General features: G+C 39.6%; 4 protein-coding genes across 6 annotated transcripts; 1 reads left to right on the plus strand and 3 right to left on the minus strand.

The window, feature by feature from the left end:
* LOC104739242 (phospholipase A1-Igamma1, chloroplastic) lies at positions 25–2924 on the minus strand. Its single transcript, XM_019236128.1, has 3 exons — positions 2681–2924; positions 787–1966; positions 25–325 (listed from the first exon to the last, which is right to left on the minus strand). Exons 1-3 carry the CDS (start codon positions 2904–2906, stop codon positions 82–84), a joined length of 1650 nt encoding a protein of 549 aa, XP_019091673.1. The 5' UTR covers positions 2907–2924; the 3' UTR covers positions 25–81.
* LOC104739241 (prolycopene isomerase, chloroplastic) lies at positions 2890–6299 on the minus strand. Of its 2 annotated transcripts, none has more exons than XM_010459527.2 (13): positions 5690–6299; positions 5388–5594; positions 5205–5304; positions 4988–5070; positions 4852–4908; positions 4620–4772; positions 4446–4524; positions 4213–4361; positions 3984–4118; positions 3698–3811; positions 3437–3547; positions 3237–3345; positions 2890–3138 (listed from the first exon to the last, which is right to left on the minus strand). In XM_010459527.2, the coding sequence occupies exons 1-13, from the start codon at positions 6122–6124 to the stop codon at positions 3065–3067; spliced, it is 1806 nt and encodes a 601-aa protein (XP_010457829.1). In that variant the 5' UTR covers positions 6125–6299; the 3' UTR covers positions 2890–3064. The 2 variants fall into 2 exon arrangements, with proteins under 2 accessions (XP_010457829.1, XP_019091672.1); XM_019236127.1 differs by having other exon boundaries at positions 5388–5601; positions 5690–5903.
* Positions 7634–8434, plus strand: LOC104739245 (monothiol glutaredoxin-S11-like). The gene has a single exon (XM_010459531.2). The coding sequence runs from the start codon at positions 7941–7943 to the stop codon at positions 8238–8240; it is 300 nt and encodes a 99-aa protein (XP_010457833.1). The 5' UTR covers positions 7634–7940; the 3' UTR covers positions 8241–8434.
* Positions 8501–14270, minus strand: LOC104739246 (probable LRR receptor-like serine/threonine-protein kinase At1g06840). Of its 2 annotated transcripts, XM_010459532.2 has the most exons (20): positions 13854–14270; positions 13595–13748; positions 13431–13502; positions 13231–13302; positions 13001–13144; positions 12813–12884; positions 12596–12667; positions 12418–12492; positions 12071–12139; positions 11910–11978; positions 11739–11810; positions 11534–11620; positions 11352–11420; positions 10645–11147; positions 10267–10425; positions 9860–10143; positions 9726–9777; positions 9287–9537; positions 9076–9210; positions 8501–8996 (listed from the first exon to the last, which is right to left on the minus strand). In XM_010459532.2, exons 1-20 carry the CDS (start codon positions 14209–14211, stop codon positions 8655–8657), a joined length of 3111 nt encoding a protein of 1036 aa, XP_010457834.1. In that variant the 5' UTR covers positions 14212–14270; the 3' UTR covers positions 8501–8654. The 2 variants fall into 2 exon arrangements, with proteins under 2 accessions (XP_010457834.1, XP_010457836.1); XM_010459534.1 differs by lacking the exon at positions 13854–14270 and having other exon boundaries at positions 13606–13744.

The following is a 15823-nucleotide window of genomic DNA, read 5'->3' on the forward strand; positions in this document are numbered from 1 at the left end:
ATGTAATGTAAAAAAGTGATACAAAATCTGATTATTAATTACAAAAAAAAAAAAAAAAAAAAAAAAAAAAANAGAAGAAATCTATGATGGATGAAGAGGGAGTTGGGAGAGGAGTAGATGAATGTCAGGAGCGTGGTGATCCTCTGCACGGATGCGATCAGGTTGAATCCAACGGCCATCAGAGTTCTTAACCATTCCTTTGTTAGCGTCTTGGCGCCAATAGGGAGGGACCATGAAATGGTCTTTCAAAAAATCAGATGCTTTGTTCACTAACGCTGGATCTCTCCCACTTGATAACACAAATCTCTTTCCTTTCCCATGATACCTGTACGTAATTTTATTAGCAACCAGAATTTGACATAATTGGTAACATCATCATTCTTAAAAGTACTGTATATTTTAGTAGTTTGGGTGGGGTTTTATGATCCAACCACAAAAGCGGTGCCACGTTAATCAGATTAGTTATCCGAAACCCGCATTTTTATGAAACAATGCTTACCAACTTTTTCTTGTAAGATCATACTGTATTAATTACAAGGTTGTTGGAATGTGAAGTAAGATTTTTTATTTTTTTATTATTATCTTTTTCTTTTGATACACAGAAACTGAGTTCTTGTCTCCTAAAAAAAGAAAAAAGTCGCAAAACTGAGATTTGTGTTGAGTGGTCATGTAGTATTTCTTTATAATATTACAATTTATCTGAACGTTAAAACGAAATTAGTAAAAGCGATCTGTATTTTCGAAATGTCAGATTACTTTTGAAGTAAAAAAAAAAAAAAGACTGACCCGTCAAGGAGATGGAGGAGAGCTTCCAAGTTATGAGCAGTAGAAAGATCAACGGTTGGCTTCAGGAACGGCGAGTTCTGATGATCCAACGGCAGCTTTTCTCCCACGTGGCAGTAACACCACGGCAATCCTCCCGCCAATTTCATTAGCGCGTGTGGCGCACGCTCGTTCAGAAACAGTCCCGGCGATTTCGCCACGACGTCGTGCTCGTTCACCACCCTCAGCACCTTCACTCCCAGTTTCTCGATCCTCTCCTTGAACCGAATATTCCCGACTCGCGGTCCTCCGTACGTGAACGCCGTCACCGGTATCACTTTTCCTTTCCTAGTTCTGTTCAGACCCATCTCCGCCACGTCGTACGCGCTTAGCACCGCCAATGCGCCGCCGAGGCTGTGTCCCGTCACGGTGATGCTCAGATCTTCTCCTTCCTCGTCTCCGTACCTCTCCACCAGCCGCTTCACTTCCGTCAGAACCTGCTCGCGCGCCGAGAATTTCGAGAACTTGCACGACGTGTCTTTGTCAGTGTAGAGATCGAGGAAACCGGATTCGACTTTAACGGCCGGGTCGGGGCATCGGATTCCGTTTCCGGATACCGGTTTGAGGTAATCCTTGAGATCCGCTATCCACTCGAGCCGCGTGACGGTTCCTCTCCACGCGATCGCGATATCGCGGCGTCCGACTCGGCCGCGCGTGGCTTCTTCGTCGTCGGTAACCGCAACGTATCCCATCCAGTTGGCGTTCTTGCTCCACACCTTGGACCATCTAGATTTCGAGAAGAAGTTGGGGAGGTTAATGTTCGACGTCGCGTAGAGATAACGCGCCACCTCGTAGCCGGAATCGAGTATCCCAAGCGATTCGAACAGGTGACGGCGCGTGAACCTGCAGCTCCCACAGTACCTTGAGAAAGGATCGAAGTCGAAGGCGTCGTAACAGGCCTGGGCCATTTCCCCGTACCTGATCAGCTCGGATCTAAGAACGGGGTCCATCGGATCCATTAACCCGGCCCAATTATCTTCTCCTTGGATCTTCCGCCACGTGTCTCTCAAACTCTTGGATTCTTTAGCTTCTTCTCTGCCCCGCCGGCGAATATCCTCCGCCGTCGTCAGCTCAAAGTTTTCCTGCTCGAGCCTTGGAGAAATAGAAGCCTCCTCTTTGGTTTTCGACATAGCCCTCGCTGGNGCTTCACTTCCGTCAGAACCTGCTCGCGCGCCGAGAATTTCGAGAACTTGCACGACGTGTCTTTGTCAGTGTAGAGATCGAGGAAACCGGATTCGACTTTAACGGCCGGGTCGGGGCATCGGATTCCGTTTCCGGATACCGGTTTGAGGTAATCCTTGAGATCCGCTATCCACTCGAGCCGCGTGACGGTTCCTCTCCACGCGATCGCGATATCGCGGCGTCCGAGTCGGCCGCGCGTGGCTTCTTCGTCGTCGGTAACCGCAACGTATCCCATCCAGTTGGCGTTCTTGCTCCACACCTTGGACCATCTAGATTTCGAGAAGAAGTTGGGGAGGTTAATGTTCGACGTCGCGTAGAGATAACGCGCCACCTCGTAGCCGGAATCGAGTATCCCAAGCGATTCGAACAGGTGACGGCGCGTGAACCTGCAGCTCCCACAGTACCTTGAGAAAGGATCGAAGTCGAAGGCGTCGTAACAGGCCTGGGCCATTTCCCCGTACCTGATCAGCTCGGATCTAAGAACGGGGTCCATCGGATCCATTAACCCGGCCCAATTATCTTCTCCTTGGATCTTCCGCCACGTGTCTCTCAAACTCTTGGATTCTTTAGCTTCTTCTCTGCCCCGCCGGCGAATATCCTCCGCCGTCGTCAGCTCAAAGTTTTCCTGCTCGAGCCTTGGAGAAATAGAAGCCTCCTCTTTGGTTTTCGACATAGCCCTCGCTGGCCATAAACTCGCCGGCAAAGTAATACGCGTAGTGTGGTTTGAGGCTAAGAGAGTAGTGAGTTTTTTGGTTGATAAGATGAGGAAGACGAAGGTAGTGGGAGGGAACGGTCGCCATTATTGAAAGCTTGATGACTTTCAGAGTCGTAACGGAATTTAATTGCACCCTTTTATATATATATATATATGTTAACAAACAATAATAAAGAATTATGCTCATGCTGCATGCGTATATATATCATTTTAAATAATATGTTGAAGTTAACATACAATAGTTTATTAGTATATCATTCCACATCCATCTCTTGTTTCTTCTTTTTCTTGTCATTTTTTTCTCATTGCATTGCATTGCGTCATTCATCACAACCATCAGTAGATTTACGCGAGTGTCCTTAACCAACCAAGTATACCAAGAAGGCCAGTATCAAGTACCCGTGATTTCTTCTCAATCCCTAAAAGTCAAACGATGAAAGTGATTTTTTCTTCTGCACATAGTAATCACTAATCAAACCAGTCTATTCAACATATGTAAAAAGATGACTTTTCTCACCAATATCAGCAGCTACCCGATGGGCACACATTACTCCTGAGAATGCCACAGCTATAACTCCTTGACCAGGAAAGCAACTATCCCCCACGCAGTATAGACCATCGATAGCCTATTATTAACCAAATCATTCTTTCATTAGCCAAACCATTCACCAGCAGAACTAACCAAATCCTGATGTTATCTATCTTTCTTTGGCTTACCGTTGTGTTGAACGGCATGCCTAATAAACCTTTTGGGGTTCCTCTAGGCATTGGCCCATATGTTCCCTTATCCCTAGCAAGAAATCGTCTGTGTGTTCTTGGTGTTCCCACCTGCCTCATAAAACTTTTAGATATACAGGCTAAAGACCCACATACAGTATAGGCTTGCTCTCATGCACCTCAGATACAGATGTCTCATATCATGCAGACCTACTATTACAATGTCCATTAACAAATCGTAGGGGGGAAAAAGAGCCTAACCTCCTTAAACGTAATAGATGAACTGAGCCCTGGAAACAGTTTTTTCTCTAGCCTCTGTATTATTTCAGCTGCCACTTCTTCCTTTTTCGCTTCATACTCTTTTGGAGGGAGTCCCTAGTACCGAAAATTGGATGAAATTAAGTAAATAAAAAATGGGCATAGCAGCACGAATTGTAGAAGATGATACTACTGCTGAGAAAAATTGCAAATAAAACAAGTAGCTCCACGAAGATATATATATATATATATTTCATGCTCTGTCTCGCACGTCTTAGATCAGCCTCACCCCCCAATCCTCAATTGAGGAAGTTGTAAATATGTGAAGTATATGTCGACCATCTGGAGCCAAAGATGGATCAAGAATGGTTGGAATGCTGAGGAAAATACTACCATAAGGCTCCTCCAGATTCTTCCAATCGTCCTACATATGCAACAAAAGAACAAAGTTGCAATTGAATACTCCCAAGTCCAAACTCAGACAAGGAAATAGATCTAACAACGAAACTAAAACAAACCTCAAGCACAAAATGATGGCAATCTGTATCTGGAGGGAGAACCTCTGCTTTAACACCCATGTGGATTGAAAGAAATGATGGAGCCTTGACATAGACTTTCTGGAAATTTTCTTCTTCTTTTGGAAGCTTTTCTCCTTTTAAAAGTTTCCCTACAGCAACGACAATACAACTTTAGTTTTCTTACAACAGAAAACGCCTATTTGACAGTTTCATAAGCCATTTTTTTATCTTACCAAACGTATCCCATCTTGTAGCATTTGAAATTATTGTTTTGGCGAAAAATTCTCTTCCATCTGCTAGCCTAACACCGACCTGAAATTTCAGGTCCAGCAAAAATAAATTTCATAACCAAAAAGGAATGTAAAAGGTTTAAGGAAAAATATAACTTAAGATTCATACGGACTTACAGCCTTTCCATCATCAAGTATTATGCTTTTTACATTGGCCTTGTAGAGTATATCACTTCCGTGATCAACAAGTCCTTCTGCCAAAGACTTGGCAATCCCACCAACGCCACCAACCGGGTAGTTAATTCCTCCATAGTGCCTGTCACATAAAACCTGTCCTTGAACATGTAAGGAACGAAAAGAACAGAAAGGGAAACACGAGTAGACACCTAAAGCCAAAAAAGACTCCTACCATACTTGCATTGATCATCGGCGTCTGTAGAGCATTGACTGTACTCACAATGAAACACTGCAGGCAAATATGAAGGGTTATAAAATTTGGATAAAGAAATTACGTAGATTTAGAAAAGAAAATGTTTGTTAATCACCTCCGCATCAATGAAAGACAATAACTGAGGATCCTTTATGTACTTTCGAGCTATAGCCCCAGCATTTTGAGGCAAGTAATAAGCTATACAAACACAGAGAACAACATAAAAAGATTCATGTCAGTAGATTTTACTGCGTGTATCAGTAGTGCAGATGTATATACACTCGCAGTAATCAATTAATACACACACACATCAGAAGATTTTAGATGAATACCGAGTGTCAAGCATTCAAGCGGTTTCTGAAAGAACTGTCCAAAAAGGTAGATAGGCTCTTCTAGTGACTTTAATTCCAGAGAGTTCAATGAGTTGAAGATCTGTTCAAGTTGCAAATTATATGAATATATAGCACAACACTCGTAAACGAAGTTCAAAATATATAAAAAAAAAAACATGAGACCTTCCAGCAGTCGCCATAGAAACCAAGGATCCCTTCCTTTTCGTGGGGAAAGTTGCTGGTAAGTTCAGCGATGAAATCATCGTAATCTCTATGAATCCGAACAGAAAGATTTCGGGGAAGATGGAAATGGACAGTGGTAGGATCAGGTATAACCTCCATCTTACGGCCAACAGCCTTCAACGCCTGAGTTATCAAGTTAAGGTTCCCCTGTTCCCTTTAATCAAAATTAAGCCAATTAACTCCTGAAATTGATAATGATAATAGTATTGAATAAGATGAAGAGAGATAGGTAAGAAAGCAACCTTATCGCTGAAACCAAACATGACAGAAGAGCCAACATCAAATGTATACCCATCTCTTTCGTAATAGCCAGAGCTCCCACCAGGAATCAAATACTTCTCCAGAACTAAAACCTTAGCTTCTTTGACAGCTAGCTGAGTCGCAGCGACCAATCCTCCAATCCCAGAGCCAATAACAATGGCGTCGTATATACTCTCTCTTGTACTTGTTGCGTCTCTCTTCGTCCCTTCAACCGCAATTGAAGAAGAAGAAGAAACGGATTTAACTGTAGTAACCGTAGGCGATTTCTTCATCTTCTTCTTCCGATTCTCAAAAAATCGAACATGAAACCCTAAATTGGAAGAAGAACAACCCAGCTTATTCGAGGTCTTCAACGGAGAGAAGAACAAGGAACTAGGATGAGCACACTCTACGGGATTTTGAAAACACAAATTCATGCTGCTAGCTAAAGTTCGTCGTCGTCTTCACTGGATTGGGGATGTAAAACTTGGGTATTCCCAAAACCATCCACTATCATCAATTCATGAAAGGAATATAAAAAGCATAATCAAATTAGCAGCGAGAGATAAGGCCAAAGGTTTTATCCAAATTTGGAGATTTATTTCAATTTTCATAAAACAAAAAAAAAACAAATGGTTGGTAAAGTAAAGGCAAAGGAGGAACATATACAAATCGTAGCCGTTAATCCCTTGTAATGAGGGGGGAGGGGGGATTACCGTTAGATTCAACAAACCAAACCATGTGAGATCGAACGGCTAAAAAGATAAAAGTAGATTGCCAGAAGATGTTGACGGTTCAGATCGCTTTAAACCGTTGATAAACTAGCAAACTTGATGGTAGTCGCAAAAACCATCGACCAAGAAACGGAGTTTGTCCATATCCTCCAAAATTTGAAGGCTTCACGTTTCAAGATTTTCTTTGTAGTACAGCCCGATGATTCTACAATTAGAGGTGTCAAAGCAGGTTCTATGCCCACCGATCTAATCTAAATAGTACTTGGCGGATATGGACACTAAATATTAAGCCCGTTAAAAAGTGGGTTTTGCGGGCTTAGCCCAAATAGATTACGGATTTTAGCGGGTTATACCCGCAGGTTGGTGGATCGGCCCGCGGTCTTCAAATATTAAATAAAAATAAATATTTAATATAGATACATAACTATTTTTATATACTTTTAAATATATATTTTTTATGTGATAACACAAATAATTTAATGTAAAAAAATTAAAATATCTATAAAAAATAATATAAACATTGATTTTATTTACAATTGTTTTTTAAAATTATTATTTATTACTTTTATTTTATTTTAATATATTTTTTTAATTTTATTTTATTTTTAATATATTATTTAGGCCCGTGGATTAACCCGCTAACTCGTTGGGCTTAGCGGAGTGGGTTTGGACATAATTTTTATGTTCGCGAGCTTAGCGGACTGGCCCGTTGCAGTTCAGAAAATAGAAATTGCCCGGTGTAGATGACCAAGATAGACGCGGGCCGGCCTGTTTGACATCTCTATCTACAATAATGTTTACCTTTGATTTCAAATTACTTTGCTCTCTTGTGTATGCATGAGAAAGTTCAAGTTATCTTTGTCGTCTTCTCTGTTTTGTGTTCAAGTGATTTGCACGGTTTTTTAAGTCTGCTAATTAGTATATTATTTGCTCTTTGCCTGCTTATCAAGGATATAAAAATTGGGTTGAAAAATGTGGGCTCTTGCCTGCCTATAAGACCCACCCAAGTCCGAATAAGCTACGAATAGTTGAATGCAAGTGGTTTATTTTTGTTGCATACCCATTGGTCCACCAAGATTCCATATGTCCAATATTCATATAGAATCATCTGCAGAAATAAAATCAAGTATGGTCCAAAAAGTAATTAGCATCTATCTATATTCCACGTCAAGCAGACTCTCTTTTTAGCAACTTGTAGGAGGATCGTTGAGACCGCATCTTTGTTTCTAAGAGATAAAATCGGAATGATCAAAAAATCTTCGTGGATGGTCCTTACAATCAAGAAAGGGTAAAGGCTGCCGAAGAAAAGGTTCGGTCTCCTCGAATCATCTTTGTATCATATATACATAATACATTTATTAAAGTCGTTGTAACAGAGACTTGGGGAACATTTTCAACGATCGTTTTGTGATCTCTGTATGTGGATTCTGATTCTTCCTCATGTTATAAATACCACGCGACTCAAGCAACTAGAGTCTCAAGCAACTCCTCTCAGTCCATCTTCGCTTTATTCAAGAAAATGGACAAGGTTATGAGAATGTCGTCCGAAAGAGGGGTAGTTATATTCAGCAAGAGCTCGTGTTGTTTGTCCTACGCGGTTCAAGTTCTTTTCCAAGATCTCGGGGTTATCCCTAAGATTCACGAGATCGATAAGGACCCTGAATGCCGAGAGATCGAGAAGGCACTAATGAGGCTAGGGTGTTCAAAGCCGGTCCCAGCCGTCTTCATTGGTGGCAAGCTCGTTGGTTCGACCAATGAAGTAATGTCCATGCACCTTAGCAGCTCGCTTGTTCCCTTAGTGAAGCCATATCTATGTTAAACAACAAAGGTGTCTCCAAGGATTTATCATACTAATTAATTAGCTATCGGAATGTCATTCAATAAGGAAAACAATTGAGCCAAATCTTGGTAATCTGTTTTTTTTTTTGGGTATTATTTGGTTGTGTAACTTGGGAAAGTGTACGTATAATTGCAAGATTGTTATCATATAAACTCGGCGGTAAAAACATTTTATTCTTATTGTAACGTATCTTTGATTCAGATGCAACCTCCATTATGATCCAAATCAAAACCCAAAAGAATCAGAATAGCTAAATACCTCACATCAACAGAACTAAACTTGTCTGCAGCATATACTACTGGCTTACAATAATTTTTCCCTGTACAAAGAAAGAAGAACAACAAAAAACACACAAAGTAATCAAACAAATAGTGTATGGTGTCTAGAAAGTTTCTATCTAGGTGAAACGGAAGGAGCAACTCCACTGACGAGGTCAGAGCCAGAGACATCCATTGATGAATAAGGATGCTTCATGATTGAAGAATTCAATGACGATGATGGATGAGTTGTTGTCTCAGACAGATCCGCTGCTTTAGCTACCTGAGATTCCGGCATCAGTTCCCATATGATTTCCAGTTCTCTTACAACTTCCGCCATTGAAGGCCTTGCATCCGTCTCCTCTCTGCAGCATCGCAGCGCTAAAGTTGCAAACTTTTCAAGGCATTCATCTGGAACTGAGCTCATTCTCTTATCCACGGCAGACAATATCGAACCAGACTCGTATGCAATGTTGATCTGACAGAAAGAAACATTCCAAACAATTTTAGGTAACGTCAAAAAGAGAAACAAGCTCTTAGCATCTAATCAACATTACCTCACGAACTATGTTCTTGCCATGTGTGATTGGATGCATTCCTGTTAATAGCTCTAAGAACACTACACCTAGACTGTATACATCACTTTTGTCTGTCAATTGATGAGTCAAGAAATATTCCGGATCAAGGTAACCCTGCAAGTCGAACAAATAATTCTCAGTCATGATTTGAGAAACGATTTTTACAAGCAATGCAGGATTCAGATCTTACCGGAGTTCCTTTTACAACAGTAGACACGTGATGAGGTGAGATGCCTTCCATATCAGGCACTGGGGCAAGTCTTGAGAGTCCAAAATCTGCAACCTTTGCGGTGAATCTGGAGTCCAACAATATGTTGCTTGCTTTGATATCGCGATGGAATATCGGGGGATCAGCTTCCGTGTGTAAATATGAGATTCCCTTAGCTGAACCTAAAGCAATCCGTAGTCTCATCGCAAAGTCTAGAGGCTCTTTTAATTTAACTGCAAAAACACAAATTTGTATATAGCCCTTGAGACTTGGAAGTTTACAGCACACAAAATCATCTATGCTGCTTAATATGTCATATGAAAAGACATCCACATTAAGTACAGTGAATAGCAGTGGGTAGTCTTTCTTGATCCACATAGAGAACAAGCAGCGGATGACTCAGTGAAGAAGTAGAACATACCAGATATATTGTCTCGCAAAGTACCATTTTCCATGTACTCATAAACCAGCATCTGCAGGCGTGACAATACAAGCAATAAGAGAAACATATATAGGTTTCGGACCTCAACCGGAAGAGGGTTTGGACAACAGTACCTGCTCGCCTTCTTCATCGCAGAATCCAAGCAATGAAACAAGGTTTCTGTGATGCAATCTCGATAACAATTCAATTTCAGTTAGGAACTCCCTCTCACCCTGCAATGATCCCTCTTGTGCTCTTTTAATTGCCACAACCGTTCCGCTACCAAGGGTGCCTTTGTAGACCTTTCCATAACCTCCTTGCCCAATTTGAGTGGAACTATTAAAATTGTCCGTAGCCAGAGCCAGCTCAGCATAAGTGAAGCTCTTCACACCTTCGATTTTCAGAGAAGCTTTGGAAGCTGCACATGGATGAATCAAACTTGTAATACCAAAACCAAAAACATATGACCACTACTAATACACAATTTCGATAGATAATCTACTCTGAACACACATATTGGCATCCACAAGATCATGCTTACCTCGCTTTCTTCTAACAACCGCACTGTATCTTTTCATACGTTTCTTCATAATGATAAGGGCAATAATAGCGGTTAGCGTAACTGCAACTGCAGCTGAACCAAGAACAATTCCCGCAACTGCACCCTTACTTAAACCAGATGGCGAAGCTGAAGGGAACACTACAAAACCAAAAAAGCATGACGGTCAAAACAAAGCTCAATTATGCAAAAGTTGTAAGAAAATATAGGCAAGTCATTCTCTATTGTTATTAGGAACGCTGAGAAACAAATAACACTTTTGTGTTTAATGTGGCAGAAAGACATCAGCTTGTTTACTTGTACTTAAAACCAAGTTCTGTATTGAAATGAATTCCAGAGGACGACTACTCTGCTACTAACCATCTCTGTAGACATCTAACAATGTGAAATTCATAAGCTCATAAGGACCAAACAGATCTTCGTCTCGGATATTCCATCCAGTGAACATGGCCCTTATCCGCTGAACCTCGCTACGATTGAATATGAAAGAATTGTTGGCATTTGAACCAAAAACAGGAAAGAACTTCAAGTACATTCGAAGTCTAGGTCCTTTTTGCCACTGGAATGAGTCAAGGCGCAGCTGATACAGATTCAAACTAAGGCCAGAGGTGATGTATTGCTGAAATTCGGATCTGTAAGGAACAAAATCCGAGAAACCAGGACTTTTCAACCGATATCCCACAAGCAGAGGAGCAGCACAAAAACACCGTCTAAGAGGTTCTGGTGAAAATTCATAAGGGGGTGGGCATTCAGAACAAGTTGTAGTGTTAGAATTGGTTGAACCCTGATTATTGTCTTCCTCAGTTAGAGGTCCACATAATCGAAGCAGATTTCCATCTGAGCATATCGGATTCCCCTGAAGCCTGGAAAGCAAACAATGTCAAATGATACCAGAAAAGTGGACAGTAATCTGAGGGAAGGAGTTTATCACATCTTAGAAGGAGTAAACAAGATTATTTTTTTCTTTAAATGTTTATATACATCATTTAGTAGCTAGGATAATATGCAAAGCAAAATAGTATGCATGGGCACCTAATAAAGAGTAATAGGAAAGCGCAGATGCAAACCAGATAGTCACATTTGGGCGAAGGTCAGATCTGCCAGAAATATTTGAAAACCTATTGTTCCGCAGATCCCTGAAAAAAACATAAAGGAACTGATGGTCGTCAAGAGATGATTTAAAAAGAAAGTTGGAACATGCTGGTAGGTCAAAGGAAAGGAGATATGATTGGTGTTGTAACAGTCATACACAATAATAGTCTCGGTTGAATTCAGTTCTCTTTCTTGCCATATTCTAGAGGGAATCGAACCACTCAGATCATTGTTTGCAAGCGACCTGCAACATTAGGTAGACAACAAGACAAACCATCAGCCATCTTTCTATCCAAAAATGATAAAACGAATAAGTGCATCTCAGAAACCAAAAAGTGACTACACCAATCAAACACACTTACAACTTTTGAAGTCGTGGAAGACCTGAGAAATTTGTTGGAATGGTTCCAGTTAGACTGTTATTGGACATATCGCTACAGTATTTTCATCAGATAACAAAGTTAAAAGCACTTCGTTTCCTACCAAATAATAAAAATCAAAGGCCAGAATTGCGAAAAGCGCTAAGAGTTTACATGGTTGTGATACTATCAGACAGCTTCCCTGTAGGTATAGATCCATTTAACTGATTTCGACTTAGGTCCCTGGAATTCATGTCGAACAATCAGAAACAGGTGATAGCTAAGGTAGCTGCAGGATTATTTAAGGAAACGGCTAGATAAGTTTTAAGACTTACAAATAACCAAGTTTCGGGATACTGCTAAGATCAGGCACTGGCCCTTCCAAGCTGCAGTTCCTAAGACTCCTGCACGTGGACAGATAGAAAAATGTGCATAGGTTAGCATAACATGCTCCTACATCTTATGTCCAAAAGATTTTTTTTTAAAATCAGAAAATAGACTACCAGTCTCTCTAAATTTAGAATGCACTATCTTAATTAGCTAATTTTGTTAATTTCCATCCCCAGAGCTTAAGATATGCACAGTTTAATTAAAATCCAATGCATTAACAGAAGATGAAATCTCCTCCAGCCTCGCACTTCAGTGACTTTGAGTTCAATCACATTGAGAAACTAGCACTTACATCTTCAAAAGTTTAGACATGTTTCCATAAGATTGTGGAATCGTAGTCCCATCAAAGTGATTGTTATCTAATTGTCTGCCAAAATAAACACGAGGAAAAAGGTCAAAAACAAAAGGACCACCAGTCGGTATGGTGACAGGACCAGGTAAATCGAAAGAAATCAGTGACATGAACTTACAGGATAAGCAAATTTGGCATGTTTGATAACTCAGGAGGAAGATAGCCTGATAAGTTGTTGTTGTCAAGAAGGCTGTAAGAAAAATAAGTAGTGTATACAAAACATTAAATAGGTAAAGCGTGTGTAGCATGTTATAAACTTGAAAGCGGAGATTAGGTATAAAAACATAACATTTTTCAAGTAAGATGATTTAAGCCAGCTAATGATACCAACTCACATGTGAACAATTGACGGTAGACTTCCAAGCTCGGGTGGTATCTGCCCGCTAATCGAATTATTATTCATGTGACTGGGAAAAAGATAAGATAGACAATAAATGTAACAAACTCAGCAGAAAAGGAATCACCATTAGCAAAGAAAAACAGCCATGTACAACTGAACTGAGCATCAGATTAAAGAACTCACAAGTGCTTTGTTTTGTTTAAGTTTGCAAAAGATTTGGGTACTGGTCCTGATATACGGTTTTCATCAATCTGTATTCTATCCAAGTTAGGAAGAAATCCAAGCTCATCGGGTAAGTTTCCAGTTAATAGATTCCCATTCAAGAGCCTGGAAAAGTCACATAAAGTTAGAAGCCAAGCAAAAGGCAAACCAATGACTATTTAAGGAAGTCAACAAGAATCTCAAAGACTTACAAGAGTTGTAAAGACTTGATATTCCCAATTTCCTTTGGTATAGTTCCGGTGATCTTGTTCCACATGAAACTCCTGGCATTAGAGAAGAAGAAGAAGTCGTAACAATAATACACAAAGAAAATTATATTCACCACCATTGGGGTATGACTAGAAAGATCAAGTAATATATATATATATATATATATGTATATATCACGTACAGGATAGTAAGACGAGTCAACCGGCCAAGCTCCGGGGACAAGTTTCCTGAGAGGTTCATACTGAACAATTGCCTTCAAGTAAACAAAAAAAGCAAGATACTCAAAACAAGTCTCAAGGAAGACAAGAAATGCTTAAGGAGAAAGGGGTAAAGAAAAGACAATACAGTTCGCTGACATGAAGATAACCATCATCAAGAGAGGAATTGAAGCAGACAACACCAGTCCAATTCGAATTGCACGGGTCTCTTCCACGCTTCCAATTACTCAATCTATGAACAGGATCGTTCAGACTGTCTTTGATGGCTCGCAAAGCCCTCACTGAATCCAACAAAAAAAAAACATCGTCGATCAGTCTCAGACACAAGTTGTTTGAAGTCTAAACAAAAGAGAAGGTAGATTAACAAAAAAAAAAAAAAAGGAAACCTTCGACGGGATTGGTGATGTCGTCTTGAGCAAAAGTAGAAGAAGAGAAACAAAAGAAGAAGACGAAAAGAAGACGAAGGAGACAAAAGGAGACATGGGTCGAAAACATAGCGAGAGAGGAAACAGACCCAAGAAGAAACAAAATCTCTCTCGAGAGAGAGAGATAGTTAAAAGGAAAAGGCAATGACCAGGTTAGTAGAGACTGAAGAAGACGACCAGGTAAGAGGGAAGTGGTTGGTATTGGGTGGGAGCATTGAAGAGTACTGGTAAAACAAGGACATTTCCTTAGTTTGACAAATTCAGGTAGTGGATGAGACCGACGGAGCATCATCAAAATTGTCACTTTCGCCGCCGCCATTACTCTCCACCTTTCTTTCTTTCTTTCTTTCTTTCTCTTCCGTCAAAACCCATTAACTTTCTTCCTTAGTTTAATGATTGTTTGTTTGTGTAAACCTGCCCTTTGACCTTTTTTTGTCTCACTTTTTATTTTATTGACAGTAGGTAAAACTTGCCAGCCAAGTGCGATGAATTTACCAATGTTGTAAATAAATACGGTTACCTTTATATTCCACCTTGTTGTTATTATTTTGTTGCTTTCAAATGTATTAAAGATTTTAAGCGTAGTTGTATACCAATTGCGAATAAATAACATTAAGAGTCATATTGGTCTATCGAAATATTTAATGTAGTACTAAAGTTGATATACGTATGTGTATTTTGGTCCCCACGAATACTAAAAAGTCAGGAAAGATTTCCAAACGACTTTTATTGGGAAAAATGGTGTTTGATTATTTCTACAAGTGCGATTAAACTGTTGTAACCATTCTGTTAGTATGGTTGTGAATCACAACTTATAAGTATATGATTGAAACTTTGAAAGCGATAAACCCACACAGCGAAGANAAAAAAAAAAAAAAAAAAAAAAAAAAGCTAGGAATAACTAAAAATGGAAATATAAGAAGCTATGATTAAATTACTTAAACAAGAAGTACAATGTTGCGGCATTATTTGAAAAAGCATATATACACGTGAATTGTTACGGATAGATGGTTTCCTACTATATCATAGTTAAATCATCATTAATGCGATAGTAAAATATAAAAATATAGGTGATGAATTATTTGTTATTAGTGGTATTCAGTTCTCTTATCTCTAAATAAATAAATGAAAAAGGAAATAAACTTTAGTTGGTATAAGTAAGCATCACTAAGCTTTTGAATTAGCACAGGGACAGGGTCGAGGTTATTAAATGATACCGGTCCAATTCGGGGGTTTATCAAGGAGGTGTCTTCGTTTTACAATAGTTGGACCGATAAAGAAAAGCCCAAAAACTTAATAAAGAGAAGGCCCAAAAACGCTTGTCAAGAAAAAACACGCGCCAGGTAGGGGTCGAACCTACGGCCTTATTCCTAGGAAACAGACGCTCTATCCACTGAGCTACAGGCGCTTTTGACACTCCATGATTTCTTGAAAAATAATACTTCTGTTTGTCTCCTTTCTCCTTGGTTTCCTGTTTTTTTTTTTTTTAGGTTCATCATTTCTTTTGTAAGAGTCATATAGTATAGTGCGTGCTGCGTGGTATATTAAGAGGCCAAAAAAATAAATATTTTTTGTTTATCTTGTTTCTTTAATAGTACAAGACTTTTTAAAATTTTGAGTCAAAGAGTCAGACGTGGGGAGATGTTATATGCGATTATTGCTAAAAAAACTAGCATGTTGAAACAAGCAAATACATAAAAACTACTTGTAATGAAATGGACCTAATCCTAATGGGTACTAGGAGATTGATTAATTAAGCACTTAAAAGCAAATAATCAACTACATTAGAATAAAAAAGACGGGGGCAGACAAGATGCTGCGATGCTTCACGTGCCAATGTGCCTTTTAGCTTTTCATCACACTAATCATTTCTTTTTAAAATAAATCACACTAATAGACGAAAATAATACTAAAAATTAAAAACTCATAAA

The sequence above is a fragment of the Camelina sativa genome, chromosome 14 (assembly GCF_000633955.1).
Source record: "Camelina sativa cultivar DH55 chromosome 14, Cs, whole genome shotgun sequence".
In the NCBI taxonomy this organism is placed as follows: Eukaryota; Viridiplantae; Streptophyta; class Magnoliopsida; order Brassicales; family Brassicaceae; genus Camelina; species Camelina sativa.